Consider the following 15740-nt stretch of genomic DNA (forward strand, 5'->3'; position numbering starts at 1 on the left):
ATTCCGATCAACAGTGTAGGACTAATTTTAACAAGTTTCCAAGACTTAATATGAGATCGTACGTTGCTATCGACTAATCGTTGCAACGTATGATCAATAGGATTGTACGAATTTTTTGGCGGGAAAAGGACAATTTAGGGTTAAAACAACATAAAAAGTGATGGTACTTAATAGTTAATCGTGGTCGTTCAGTTGTCAATAAAGTCGTGGTCGTTCATCCTATAAGTGACCAATCACAAATAAAGCCACGGATTAGTAAATACTACAACCTTTATAAGCATTTTTTGTTTATTATCATATCAACTAAAACATAATCACAGTCTCTCTCTAACTTCTCTCAATAATACTTGTTTTCATCTCTTCTCTATTTATTCAACTACTCTCTCTCTCTCTCTCTCTCTCTCTCTCTCTCTCTCTCTCTCTCTTCTCTCAATAATACCTTTAATATTCTTAATTTTAATTTAATCCTTATTTTTGTATACGTCAAGATGGAAAACGCGGCCGTTGATGTTGTTAAGAGATCAATCAGAGGTAAACAAGCTTTGGTGGATGAGCTCCGTGTGACGGAGTTGGAGCATGTTTCGAGGATGAAATCCCTTATGGAACGCCGCAACCGTTGGCATGAAAGAGGTGTCAAAGATTTCGACAAATCACTCGAGGCCCTCATACAATCCTTCTTAAGTGACTATCAAAGGACATACGATTTCAGGAAGGACTTGGAGAGGGAGATCGGGGCCTTAGAGACTATTTTGCCTTCTTTATCTTAGAAATTAGTTTTATTTTTTTCCTTAATATTGTAACCTTTAATTTAGTTTTAGTTTTTATTAATTTAGTTTTCCTTAATATTATAATCTTTAATTTTCCTTAATATTGTTATTTTCCTTAATATTGTAATCTTAGAAAATTCTGTCTTTTAGTATTCTGAGGCGTATTATTTAATTTAATAGTTTAATTTAATTTATTCATGAACCACTTTATTTAATTTAATTTAATTTAATTTAATTTAATTTAATTTAATTTAATTTAATTTAATTTAATTTATTCATGTTATGGTTCACCAAAGGTCACCATCCTTATTATAAATACGGGTGAGTTAAAAGAAGTATCCATTTCTACCTAACCTTTTCTTACTCATCCACTTTATCTCTCTTTATCTTCTCTCTAAAAACTTAGAAATTTCAAATGGGAGGCCTTGACGATATTTTGATTCAATCTTTGAGTTTTTTAGAAAAACAAGTTTCCATGCTCCGTGAACAGGAGTTGAAAGTGATGAAGATGGTGGTCGGGGCGATTGAAATTCGCAACGATTGTTATGTAAAAGGCATAAAGAAAATGGAGAAGGAAGCGGATGGTTTCATCAAATCCGTGTTGGGTACTTATGAAAAATGTTACAAACTTAGGGAAGAATTTGAAGATGATATTAAGACTTTATCGTCCTTAGTTAATAAGGATTAGGCTTAATATTGTACTTTTTTTTTTAAATTTTATCTTAATAATAATCCATTTTGGTTGTTATATTTTGTGGTTTTATCCTCTACTTATTTTTTTTTAGTATAAATTTGAATGTTAATATAGCAACTGAAGAGACATGCATGTGGATTATTTTGGTAATGAAAAAGGATCTTCATAGATTTATAAAATATAATACAAACCATACTTATAATAATCCTTACAAAATACGTAATATTAACTAAAATTAATTAAATCCAAGAGATTCAAGTTGAACAATCTCCCATTCAATTTTCCTAATTTCTATTTGCGCTGGTTCGCGATTTGCCCTTACATAGCTTATCATATTATCCATATTTGCTTGCACGTCCTGCATCCCTCTTGTTATCGCAAAGTCTCGTAAATGAGACGCTCTGGTGATTAGGGTTTCTAACTGAGTGTCAATCTCTCGCAACCGAGCGAGAACGTTTCTGCGATCCATTATGTATTCAACTAAGAAAGCAATAAACTGTCTATCCATCTGAAACAAGCTAATTAAATTAAGAAGCAACAACCGCACAATCAATTAAATAGATAGTTAAAAAAATCGATTTGGGTTTGGGATTTACTCAATAAAATCGATTGTGACAAAAACAAAAAACTCAAACAATAATTGAAGATAAAAGAATAAATACCTTGATTGAGAATGGAGGAGTATGGAAAATAATCGATTAGGGTTTGTATTTTGAAGGATAATTTTTAGATGAATGTCTTTTGTCTTTTATAATGGGAAAATGAAGCATTTAGGGTTTTAAAATCGATTTTTTTTTTTATTAAAAGTTGTGATTTGATGTGATTTGGAAGTCAAATCATTTTCAGACTTGTGACTTTATGCATGCCGCTGGATTTTCTTACACACGCAACAACAATAGTCATTTCAAGTTGTGTTTAGTCAAATCAAATTTGAATTGTTCATTTTTTATTACTCTTTATGGTTTGTATTATGTCAAATCAATTTAAATTGTTCATTTCATTATTCTTTTTGTGTTGTGTTTTGTCAAATCAATTTTAACGGTTCAAGTATACAAGTAAAAGAGATGGAATTGAATAAAAGTACATGAATGGAAAATACTAGAAGCCCACATTTTATAAAATTTAAATACTATACAAATTAAAAACTTACAAACCGAGATGAATACCCAAATAGGAAAAATTGTGGATTTGGGTACAACATCCATACATACATACTAAATTAATTTGAAAAAAAAATTAACAATAACATTTTCAAGGGAGTCATTCACTTCCATGAGAATGATCCTATTCTCCTTTATTTTTTGGAGGTCTTGTATAGCAGATGCATAATCTGCATGCAACTTCAACTGCTCCGCCTCCGACAAGACGTCATTTCTAATACCCATCTCCCGAATCTTATCAAGGTAGTCGTTGATCTTCGTCTCTAAATCGTCTAAGCGGCGGATATAGTATTTGTTCCTCTCGATGTCTATCATTGTTAAGCGAATGTTCTTATCCATTTTATGAAAGAAGTTTGTAGTTTAAAGATTTAGGGTTGTTTAGAGCTTAGGGTTTTAAGAGATGGAGAAGGAAAATAGAAATTAATGGGAAATGGTTAGTTGAGAAACTAGGGTTTGCATTTAGTGAATGTGTATTTATAGATGAGATAATGAAACAACATGTGTCCTTTCAATTGCCGCGGATTTTATTTTAATTAATAAATTGAAATTAATAAATTTTGTTGAAGGAGGTGGAAGTTGTTTTTAAATAAATAAGTTTAGGAAATGACATTTTTTCCTTCAATATTCCAGTACAATAAGTACTTCTTTAATTAATTTAATAATATGAAATTGTGTCCTTTAAAATTCTTTAATCGATTTTTTTATTTATGTAAATAGAAATTATCGATTTTTTTTTAAATTTTTTAATCTCTTATATGATAACGTTACTTTTTTAATTTTATCCCGTTATATCTTAACCAAATAATTGCCAAATTTATAGAAAAGTTTTTAAATTCTGAAATTGTTTACGTAAGATATATTTAATTTAAATTGTTCAAGTAAGATAAATTTAATTAAAATTAAATAAAAACAAATGCTAGTAATCATAACAATTCTTGAATATTATTTGATCGAATTAAACATTTTACACAAGAAAGCACCACAGGTGACTTGGAATTACGCCAGTTCTAATGATATAATCCATCTCCATCTCCTAATAGTTCCTCCATTCACCTTCTACGTCGCGATCATCAATCTCATAATAATCTAGAATAGCTTGAATGTCGAGTACGACGATTCTTTATTCAAGTAAGTTGGATACGCCCAGTAGACAATTTAGATGTCATTTTCCTTGTAAGAGGCCTTCTTGGCCTAGGAACGACTGGGTAAGTGTCACAACCAGGTAAAAACCCCAACCTAGCGCCTGCAAGATCAATAAATTTCTGACGATTGATCATCACCCTTTCCATGAACTCCTCCCCAATTAAGAACGTCAGATCTCTACTGAGCAAATTGTCATAGCTTTCTAGGGTTGTTACAAATGAGGGGTCGCAATATGGTGACGACAAGACACCCATAATATTAATATTTGAAAGATTTTGTAGTTGAAAAAAAAAGTACAGTATGACTAAATCGTAGGGTTTTATAGGGAGTGTGGATAATCGTAGCATTAGGTTGGCGGGAGAATTAGGCGGGAAGTTTTCAACAAAGTTGCTTTAAATTAAAATTAATTAAAAGTAAATTAGGGAGAAAACCTTCCAACTTCCACCGTAAATAGTACTAGGTTTTATTTTATAATTAAAAATAAAATATGAATAAAAATTAAAAATAATTAAAAGTAAATTGAGATTAACCATCCAACTTCCACCGTAAATAGTAGGTTTTATTTTTAAAATTAAAAATAATTAAAAATAAAACATGAGTAAAAATTAAAAATAATTAAAAGTAAATTGAGATTAACCTTTCAACTTCCACAGTCAAAGTTATCATCAACTCCATCAGCTTCATCTTCTCAAAACAACCTTCATCATTTTAAAATGTCGAATACTTTTGATTTAAATGCTCTGTATATCGAGGAGGAGGGAGAAAACGAAGTCATTGACGAGAATGACATGATGACACCATGAATTGTTACGGCATGCAGCACATGTTCTGTAAGGTAATGAAGACAATCAACCAGCTATTGAGCCTACGGTTGGTGCGGATTTTGATTTAGGGGAACAGTTTGCCGCTTTCTGTTATACTTACGCTTATAAGACGGGGTTTGAACTTCATGTTCGTAGTAGCCAGCTTTTGGCTCCCTTCAAGGAGCAGGGGGTACGTCGAAACGGAGTTGGGGATAAAGAACCACGATTCCACATGATGAACAAGATTAGGCTTATGTGTTCAGAGGGCAATACGACGAAGAAAAGCTCGTGTATAACACCATGTAAAATGTATGTATTTGGTAAATTAAATCACGACACTGAAAAATTTGTAATCTGTACTTGTGATTTGGTACATAATCACAATTTGAATCCTGAAGTTAGCCGGCATGTAGTCAATTATAGGCACATAAGCGAATATTTCAAGACCAGGTTGATGTTGAACGACAGAGCTGGCATACCAATTACCCGGAACTTCAACACATTAGTTAGGGAGGTTGGAGGGATTCATAATCTACATTTCAATGGACAGGACGCGAGAAACTTCATCAACAGCGAACGTCGCAAAAGTAGGTTTCGTGGTGATGCTAAAGAGGTCTTAAATTATTTTGAGGGCTTAAAAGCGCAGAATCCATATTTTTACTACGCTGTTGAAAGGGACGCGGATAATAAGCTGTTGAACATTTTCTGGTCTGATGCACGATGTCGTGCCATGTACAAGGCTTTTGATGACCCATCGTCGTTCGATAGTACATTCCTAAGCAACAGGTACCAGTTGCCTTTCTGTCCATTCATTGAAGTTAATCATCATGGAAGTACAATATTATATGCAGCGGCTTTAATTTCATACGAAGACACCGAGTCATTCGAGTGGGTGTTTGAGAAGTGGATGGAATGTATGGGGAGAGCTCCGACCGTCTTAATAACTGATCAATGTAAAGCAATGGAGGGGGCAATCAAGAAAGTGTTCCCGGAGACTAAACATAGATTATGCCTTTGGCATATTCTTCAAAACGCTAATAAGAATTTAAAAGACCACCCACAATTTCCTCAAATTGATAGAGATTTGCGTACGCTTGTTCACGAAAGTATCACGGAGGAGGAACTGCAAGATATGTGGGACGATTTCATGGAAAAATACAACTTGCGACGCAACAAATGGTTGAGGGGTGCATGGAATATGAGACAGCGGTGGATGCCTGTTTTTTGGAAAGACACTTTCTGTGCGGGTATGTCTTCTACTCAGAGGAGTGAACAAACAAACAGATTTATTAAAACGTACATGAGCATAGAAATGATGCAATTCATGAAGCAAAGACGAGGATGCCATAGAGAAAAAGGTGGAGGAGAAAGTCAATAACGCCAAAGACATTAAGAGCCTACTTAAATGGGATCCCATGATATTATTCGAGGATATCTTTAGTAAGTTCTACACAAACAAGAAATTCGGAGAAGTGAAAACGAGGTATATGGTTGTATAAGCATCAACGTTGAAACTCTTCCAAATAGTTTGGGTTTCATCAAGAGGTTTAGGGCCACATCAAAAGTGTGAGAAGCATTTTGGAAGAAAGATCGAAGAAGTTTTGAAGTGAGTATTGACACAATCACTGGTGAGTATAAATGTGGTTGTAAGATGTTTGAATTTAGAGGGATCTTATGTCGCCATATCATGAAGTGTCTTGATGTGTTGGACGTAAAAGCTATCCCAGACAAATACATATTGGATCAGGCGCAAGGATTTGGTTAGAGGATACGAAAATATTCGGGTTGGGTACTACAACCCGGATGAGTTAACGTGTTAAAAGGTCTCTTGAGATAACGGTAAAAAATGATTACATTAAGAGGTTGGCTATGCAAAGTGAAGGGTCTTATGCCATTTATAATAGTAGAACCGATGAACTAATCAAGTTGGAGGCTCGTCTTTGGGATCGATCTATAGATTCATTTGCGGCGGTGGAGTTTCCTCAAAAATGTGGGGTCGTAGGAGACTACGACCTAGGGAGACTATCATAAACACACCTCAACAAGAAGGTGACATTAGAGACCCCCCCTCCCCCCGGACAAGCGAGGGAATGGCGAAGACGTATTAAAACAGGGACAAAGAGAAGGAGAAAGACGTATTTTTTATTACTCTTTATGGTTTGTATTATGTCAAATCAATTTAAATTGTTCATTTCATTATTCTTTTTGTGTTGTGTTTTGTCAAATCAATTTTAACGGTTCAAGTATACAAGTAAAAGAGATGGAATTGAATAAAAGTACATGAATGGAAAATACTAGAAGCCCACATTTTATAAAATTTAAATACTATACAAATTAAAAACTTACAAACCGAGATGAATACCCAAATAGGAAAAATTGTGGATTTGGGTACAACATCCATACATACATACTAAATTAATTTGAAAAAAATTAACAATAACATTTTCAAGGGAGTCATTCTCTTCCATGAGAATGATCCTATTCTCCTTTATTTTTTGGAGGTCTTGTATAGTTAATGCATAATCGCATGCAACTTCAATCGCTCTCCGCCTCCGACAAGACGTCATTTCTAATACCCATCTCCCGAATCTTATCAAGGTAGTCGTTGATCTTCGTCTCTAAATCGTCTAAGCGGCGGATATAGTATTTGTTCCTCTCGATGTGTATCATTGTTAAGCGAATGTTCTTATCCATTTTATGAAAGAAGTTTGTAGTTTAAAGATTTAGGGTTGTTTAGAGCTTAGGGTTTTAAGAGATGGAGAAGGAAAATAGAAATTAATGGGAAATGGTTAGTTGAGAAACTAGGGTTTGCATTTAGTGAATGTGTATTTATAGATGAGATAATGAAACAACATGTGTCCTTTCAATTGCCGCGGATTTTATTTTAATTAATAAATTGAAATTAATAAATTTTGTTGAAGGAGGTGGAAGTTGTTTTTAAATAAATAAGTTTAGGAAATGACATTTTGTCCTTCAATATTCCAGTACAATAAGTACTTCTTTAATTAATTTAATAATATGAAATTGTGTCCTTTAAAATTCTTTAATCGATTTTTTTATTTATGTAAATAGAAATTATCGATTTTTTTTTAACTTTTTTAATCTCTTATATGATAACGTTACTTTTTTAATTTTATCCCGTTATATCTTAACCAAATAATTGCCAAATTTATAGAAAAGTTTTTAAATTCTGAAATTGTTTACGTAAGATATATTTAATCTAAATTGTTCAAGTAAGATAAATTTAATTAAAATTAAATAAAAACAAATGCTAGTAATCATAACAGTTCTTGAATATTATTTGATCGAATTAAACATTTTACACAAGAAAGCACCACAGGTGACTTGGAATTACGCCAGTTCTAATGATATAATCCATCTCCATCTCCTAATAGTTCCTCCATTCACCTTCTACGTCGCGATCATCAATCTCATAATAATCTAGAATAGCTTGAATGTCGAGTCGACGATTCTTTGTCGCTTCAAGTAAGTTGGATACGCCCGAGTAGACAATTTAGATGTCATTTTCCTTGTAAGAGGCCTTCTTGGCCTAGGAACGACTGGGTAAGTGTCACAACCAGGTAAAAACCCCAACCTAGCGCCTGCAAGATCAATAAATTTCTGACGATTGATCATCACCCTTTCTATGAACTCCTCCCCAATTAAGAACGTCGGATCTCTACTGAGCAAATTGTCATAGCTTTCTAGGGTTGTTACAAATGAGGGGTCGCAATATGGTGACGACAAGACACCCATAATATTAATATTTGAAAGATTTTGTAGTTGAAAAAAAAAAGTACAGTATGACTAAATCGTAGGGTTTTATAGGGAGTGTGGATAATCGTAGCATTAGGTTGGCGGGAGAATTAGGCGGGAAGTTTTCAACAAAGTTGCTTTAAATTAAAATTAATTAAAAGTAAATTAGGGAGAAAACCTTCCAACTTCCACCGTAAATAGTACTAGGTTTTATTTTATAATTAAAAATAAAATATGAATAAAAATTAAAAATAATTAAAAGTAAATTGAGATTAACCATCCAACTTCCACCGTAAATAGTAGGTTTTATTTTTAAAATTAAAAATAATTAAAAATAAAACATGAGTAAAAATTAAAAATAATTAAAAGTAAATTGAGATTAACCTTTCAACTTCCACAGTCAAAGTTATCATCAACTCCATCAGCTTCATCTTCTCAAAACAACCTTCATCATTTTAAAATGTCGAATACTTTTGATTTAAATGCTCTGTATATCGAGGAGGAGGGAGAAAACGAAGTCATTGACGAGAATGACACATGCCATCGAATTGTTATGCATGCAAAGACATGTTCGAAGGTAATGAAGACAATCAACCAGCTATTGAGCCTACGGTTGGTGCGGATTTTGATTAGGGGGACAGTTTGAACGCTTTCGTCATATACTTACGCTTATAAGACGGGGTTTGAACTTCATGTTCGTAGTAGCCCTTTTGGCTCCCTTCAAGGAGCAGGGGGTACGTCGAAACGGAGTTGGGGATAAAGAACCACGATTCCACATGATGAACAAGATTAGGCTTATGTGTTCAGAGGGCAATACGACGAAGAAAAGCTCGTGTATAACACCATGTAAAATGTATGTATTTGGTAAATTAAATCACGATTTTGAAAAATTTGTCTGTGCTTGTGATTTGGTACATAATCACAATTTGAACGAGTTATTAGGCATGTAGTCAATTATAGGCACATAAGCGAATATTTCAAGACCAGGTTGATGTTGAAGAGAGGTGGCATACCAATTACCCTAACTTCAACACATTAGTTAGGGAGGTTGGAGGGATTCATAATCTACATTTCAATGGACAGGACGCGAGAAACTTCATCAACAGCGAACGTCGCAAAAGTAGGTTTCGTGGTGATGCTAAAGAGGTCTTAAATTATTTCGAGGGCTTAAAAGCGCAGAATCCATATTTTTACTACGCTGTTGAAAGGGACGCGGATAATAAGCTGTTGAACATTTTCTGGTCTGATGCACGATGTCGTGCCATGTACAAGGCTTTTGATGACCCATCGTCGTTCGATAGTACATTCCTAAGCACAGTACCGTTGCCTTTGTCCATTCATTGAAGTTAATCATCATGGAAGTACAATATTATATGCAGCGGCTTTAATTTCATACGAAGACACCGAGTCATTCGAGTGGGTGTTTGAGAAGTGGATGGAATGTATGGGGAGAGCTCCGACCGTCTTAATAACTGATCAATGTAAAGCAATGGAGGGGGCAATCAAGAAAGTGTTCCCGGAGACTAAACATAGATTATGCCTTTGGCATATTCTTCAAAACGCTAATAAGAATTTAAAAGACCACCCACAATTTCCTCAAATTGATAGAGATTTGCGTACGCTTGTTCACGAAAGTATCACGGAGGAGGAACTGCAAGATATGTGGGACGATTTCATGGAAAAATACAACTTGCGACGCAACAAATGGTTGAGGGGTGCATGGAATATGAGAAGCGGTGGGCATGCGGGTATGTCTTCTACTCAGAGGAGTGAACAAACAAACAGATTTATTAAAACGTACATGAGCATAGAAACCGGCCTGATGCAATTCATGAAGCAGTACGAGGATGCCATAGAGAAAAAGGTGGAGGACGAGAAAGTCAATAACGCCAAAGACATTAAGAGCCTACTTAAATGGGATCCCATGATATTATTCGAGGATATCTTTAGTAAGTTCTACACAAACAGTAAATTCGGAGAAGTGAAAACTGAGGTATATGGTTGTATAAGCATCAACGTTGAAACTCTTCCAAATAGTTTGGGTTTCATCAAGAGGTTTAGGGCCACATCAAAAGTGACAGAAGCATTTTGGAAGAAAGATCGAAGAAGTTTTGAAGTGAGTATTGACACAATCACTGGTGAGTATAAATGTGGTTGTAAGATGTTTGAATTTAGAGGGATCTTATGTCGCCATATCATGAAGTGTCTTGATGTGTTGGACGTAAAAGCTATCCCAGACAAATACATATTGGATCGCTGGCGCAAGGATTTGGTTAGAGGATACGAAAATATTCGGGTTGGGTACTACAACCCGGATGAGTCAGAACGTGTTAAAAGGTCTCTTGAGATAACGGTAAAAAATGATTACATTAAGAGGTTGGCTATGCAAAGTGAAGGGTCTTCTGCCATTTATAATAGTAGAACCGATGAACTAATCACAGAGTTGGAGGCTCGTGCTGGGATACAGTCTATAGATTCATTTGCGGCAGGTGGAGTTTCCTCAAAAATGTGGGGTCGTAGGAGACTACGACCTAGGGAGACTATCATAAACACACCTCAACAAGAAGGTGACATTAGAGAGACAAGCGAGGGAATGGCGAGAAGACGTATTGTAAGACAGACAAAGAGAAGGAAAGACAAATGATGAGGATCCGACGACCACTACGCTCCCCCCAAATACGAACCCAACCCGACATGTTGCAAACGATGATGCTTCATCCTTTATGAGTGGCTTTAGTGGTACACAAAATACTCCACGTTTTACCGTGTCACAAAATACTCCGACGTTCTCCCCCAGACTCCACAATTTAGGTCACAATATTCAAATTCTCAATATTCTCAATATACTAATTATAGTCGTAGGTTGTAAATAGGAAGTATGATTTTTTTTTTTTTTTTGTATATCATTTGACTTCCTTAAACAAATAATGTATGATCAATCAAAATCAATGACTATTTTTCTTAATTCATTTTCACAGTATTGAGTTTATGTCTTCAAGTATTAGAATAGCATTCGGTTAACTTGTGCAAAATTATGCCAAAAACAAAAAGAAAAACCCACAAGAGGATTCGAACATGAGACACTTAGTAAGGAAAGCATCAACTAAACCACTCGCACCCACTAACTTATACTTGTCATATGTCAAATCCTATATATATATATATATATATATATATATATATATATATATATATATATATATATATATATATATATATATATATATATATATATATATATATATATATATATATATATATATATATATAGGCAAGTTCAAATGAGTCCACCTAAAATGGTGAGTCCACTAAGTCCTAATCCTAGCCATTGATCTCTAAAATGGATGGTTGAGATTTTACAATTCTAAGATGAAAACTTTAATGTTTTATAACTGAAACTTTAATTTATTAGTTTAACTTTAATTCTTTACAATTATAAGTTTAACTTTTATGAATGAAATTTTAATGCTAAAAGTTAAAACTTTAATTTTTTTGGCCAATTTCTAATATTAAAATTTGAATTTATTTAATTTTACTGATTTATAAATGTAACTTTAATGTTTTACGAATGAAACTTTAATGCTAAAAATTGAAACTTTAATTTTTTTAACTAATTTTTAATATTAAACTTTGAATTTATTTATTTTTACAGATTTATAAATATAACTTTAATGTTTTACTTAATGAAACTTTAATGCTAAAAATTGAAACTTTAATTTTTTTAACTAATTTTTAATATTAAACTTTAAATTTATTTATTTTTACAGATTTATAAATATAACTTTAATGTTTTCAATGAAACTTTAATGCTAAAAATTGAAACTTTAATTTTTTAGACAATATAAAATATAAAAATTTGAATTTAGTTAATTTTCTTTGGTTTATAATTTTTTAAATTGTCATTTTTTAAATATAACTTTAATGTTTTAGGAAACTTTAATGCTAAAATGTGTAACTTTAATTTTTTTAGACCATTTTTTAATATAAAAATTTGTTTTTATGAAATAATGTATGATTTTTTAATGATTTTTTTGCTTTAAAATGAAACTTTAGTCCATATAAACGTAACTTTAATTTAAATCCTTAATAAATATAATTAGTCCATATCAACTTTGAGTGTATATCAACTTTAGTCCAATAAACGTAACTTTAGTCCATATAAATGTAACTTTAAACATCTTGAAACTTTATTTTTAACCACCAACATCACCAACTCGACCACCGCCACCGCCTCGACCACCACCATGGCGTCCCCCGCAACAACGGCCATCACGCACCACCAATGAAAAAAAAAAAAAAAAAAAAAAAAAAAAAAAAAAAAAGGAAAGAGAAAGATCAAAAAAAAAAAAAAAAAAAAAAAAAAAAAAAAAAAAGAGAGAAGGGAAATAGGTTTATGTCCCGCCGCATCACCTTTCATATTGATATTTTGTAATTAAAGATTAAATATGAAATATCTCATATTTTTAATCAAGATCTAAAATTTTTGACACAAATGATAAAAAAATTAGTAAATTTTCGAAAAAAAAAGGAAAGGTCGCATAAATTTATTTGTAAAATGAAAGGTCGCATAAATTTATTTGTAAATCTGAAATTTTCCAAACAAAAAAGAGAAAAAGGAAAGAAAAAAAAAAAAAAGAGAGAAAGAGAGAATGCAAAGCGGCGGCCGACTCACCACCACCACGGCATCACCACTCCAGCAGCCCCACACTTAAAAAACAACCAACAATCACTCCTATTCTCGATCTAGAAAATAAAAAACAAAAAAAAAAAAAAAAGAGGCTACGAATGGTGAAGCGGAGGGTGTGGCGGTGGTCGCGGCAAGGAAGGATTGTTGGTGGCGGCGATGTTGGCGTGGAGGCGGCGTGGCGTGGGCGTAAGGAGGGGGATCGGTGTGGGAGGTAGAGAGAGAAAGGGAGGAAGAAAGATAAGTGAGAGGTGGTAAAATGAAGAGAATTAGGGTTTTTGTGATTTATAACCGTTTATTTTCGTAATTGATCTTGACCATTGATTTTGTTATAATCTAATGGCTAAGATTAGGACTCATGGACTCATCTAAGTAAGATGGACTCATTTGAACCTAATTCTATATATATATATATATATATATATATATATATATATATATATATATATATATATATATATATATATATATATATATATATATATATATATATATATATATATATATATATATATATATATATATATATATATATAGAGAGAGAGAGAGAGAGAGGGAGTTCTAATGAGTCTAACATGTGTCATTGAGTCCATACTCCATAAGTCCCTCTAAGGGTCATTGGATGGACTCAATGGATGGTTGAGATGAATTTGATTAAAGGCCATTAAAAAGAAAAGGAAAAAAATGTGGATGGTTGGATTGAGATGGGTGGTTGAGATTGAAAATTACCAAAAAAAATTACCACTAATCAAATTTTTATACACTAATTAATTTTTCTTTCTCTCTCTAGCCCCTAATTAATCAGTTTTGAGTTTGATTTTGAAGTGTAAATGTAATGTTGTATGAGTTTTACAAGTGTAAATGTGATGTTTTACGAGTGTAAATGTAACATTTTAAGAGTGTAAATTTGATTTTTTGTGACGGAAATTTTGAATTTATATAATTTTAACATTTTACAAGTGTAAATGTAACATTTTAAGAGTGTAAATTTGATTTTTTGTGAGGGAAATTTTGAATTTATATAATTTTAACATTTTACAAGTGTAAATGTGATGTTTTACGAGTGTAAATGTAACATTTTAAGAGTGTAAATTTGATTTTTTGTGACGGAAATTTTGAATTTATATAATTTTAACATTTTACAAGTGTAAATGTGATGTTTTACGAGTGTAAATGTAACATTTTAAGAGTGTAAATTTGATTTTTTGTGACGGAAATTTTGAATTTATATAATTTTAACATTTTACAAGTGTAAATGTGATGTTTTAAGAGTGTAAATGTAACATTTTAAGAGTGTAAATTTGATTTTTTGTGAAGGAGATTTTGAATTTATATAATTTTAACATTTTACAAGTGTAAATTTGATGTTTTACGAGTGTAAATGTAACATTTTAAGAGTGTAAATTTGATTTTTTAGTCAATTTGAAGGTTTTAGAGTGTAACTTTTGTCCTTTGAGCGTGAATTTGGTCCTTTATAAGTGTAACTTTGTCCTTTACGAGTAAAACTTTAGTCCGACTTCCAAAAAACGCCACCATCATCGTCCTTCCCCACCAACTCATATCCACAAAAAATATGAGTGCAATTTTATATAATTTTAACGAGTGTAAATGTAAAGAAATACAAGTGTAAATGTCAAAAAATACGAGTGTAAATGTTAAGAAATACGACTGTAAATGTTAAGAAATATGAGTGTAAATTTAAAGAAATACGAGTGTAAATGTGAGGAGATACAAGTGTAAATTTAAGAGAAATACGAGTGTAAATGTGAGGAGATACAAGTGTAAATTTAAATAAAAACGAGTGTAAATATGAGGAAATACAAGTGTAAATGTAAAAATTATTAGTGTAAATGTAAAGAAATACGAGTGTAATTGTAAAGAAATATGAGTGTAAATGTAAAGAAATATGAGTGTAAATCTGAAAAATGTGTGTAAATGTAAAGAAATATGAGTGTAAATGTAAAGAAATACGAGTGTAAATGTAAAGAAAAATGAGTATAATAAATATATTTATTAGATCTAAGAATAAAAATCATAATAATACGATTTTGAAAACTATAGCAAGACGATATCTAGAATAAAGAAATTGTCAAAAAAAAAAATAACAAAAAAAAAACGCGAGACAAATCACAAACAAAACATTATAAAACAAAACAAAACAATCCACCAACCTTAAAAAAAACAAAAACAAAAAAAAAAAAAAAAAAGAACAACACACGAAACATAACACTGGAACATCATCAACACATTTGCTAATGAAAAACAAAAAAATAAAATAAAAGAAAAACCACCCTCATCACGCACTCCAACACCACCACACCAACAAACCAGACGCGAGATCTGGCCGAAAGGAAAGAGGAAGGAGAGGAGTGTGGTCTGGCGTTTTGTTGGTGGTATGGCCTGCGAAACCGTGATGGGAGAAGGTGGTGGTGGTGGAGACAGTCGCGACAGAGGAAGAGAGGAGGGTGGCGGTTGTGGGTGACGGAAATAGAAGGGAGGAGCCAGATCTGGAGGGAGGTAGGTGAGGAGGCGTTGTGTGAGGGCGACAAAGGTGGTGGCAGTTCGTGGGTGGTGGTGTTGTTGGTGGTGGCGGCCGTCGTGGTGTTTGTGGTGGTGGAAAAGTAGGGGTGGTTGTGTTTTGGGTTGTGAGAATGGCGGTAATGGAGGTGGTGTTTTGGGTTGTGAGAATGGCGGTTAAGGAGGTGTGTTGTTGGTGGTGGTGGTGGTGGTTGT

At 32.9% G+C, this 15740-nt stretch overlaps 2 protein-coding genes across 2 annotated transcripts; both read left to right on the forward strand.

Annotated features, from left to right (window-relative positions):
- The first annotated feature begins 3044 nt into the window (after nucleotides 1–3044).
- On the forward strand, nucleotides 3045–5945 carry LOC141638647 (protein FAR1-RELATED SEQUENCE 5-like). Its single transcript, XM_074447991.1, has 2 exons — nucleotides 3045–3054; nucleotides 4600–5945. Exons 1-2 carry the CDS (start codon nucleotides 3045–3047, stop codon nucleotides 5943–5945), a joined length of 1356 nt encoding a protein of 451 aa, XP_074304092.1.
- Nucleotides 5946–9812: 3867 nt separating this feature from the next.
- Nucleotides 9813–10967, forward strand: LOC141638648 (protein FAR1-RELATED SEQUENCE 5-like). The gene has a single exon (XM_074447992.1). It carries the CDS (start codon nucleotides 9813–9815, stop codon nucleotides 10965–10967), a length of 1155 nt encoding a protein of 384 aa, XP_074304093.1.
- The last annotated feature ends 4773 nt before the right edge of the window (nucleotides 10968–15740 follow it).

This window comes from Silene latifolia, unplaced genomic scaffold (genome assembly GCF_048544455.1).
Source record: "Silene latifolia isolate original U9 population unplaced genomic scaffold, ASM4854445v1 scaffold_202, whole genome shotgun sequence".
Lineage (NCBI taxonomy): Eukaryota > Viridiplantae > Streptophyta > Magnoliopsida > Caryophyllales > Caryophyllaceae > Silene > Silene latifolia.

Excerpts from the sequence above, each read along its gene's own strand:
- LOC141638648 (XM_074447992.1), top strand. The coding sequence starts at position 9,813 with ATGGAGGGGGCAATCAAGAAAGTGTTCCCGGAGACTAAACATAGATTA.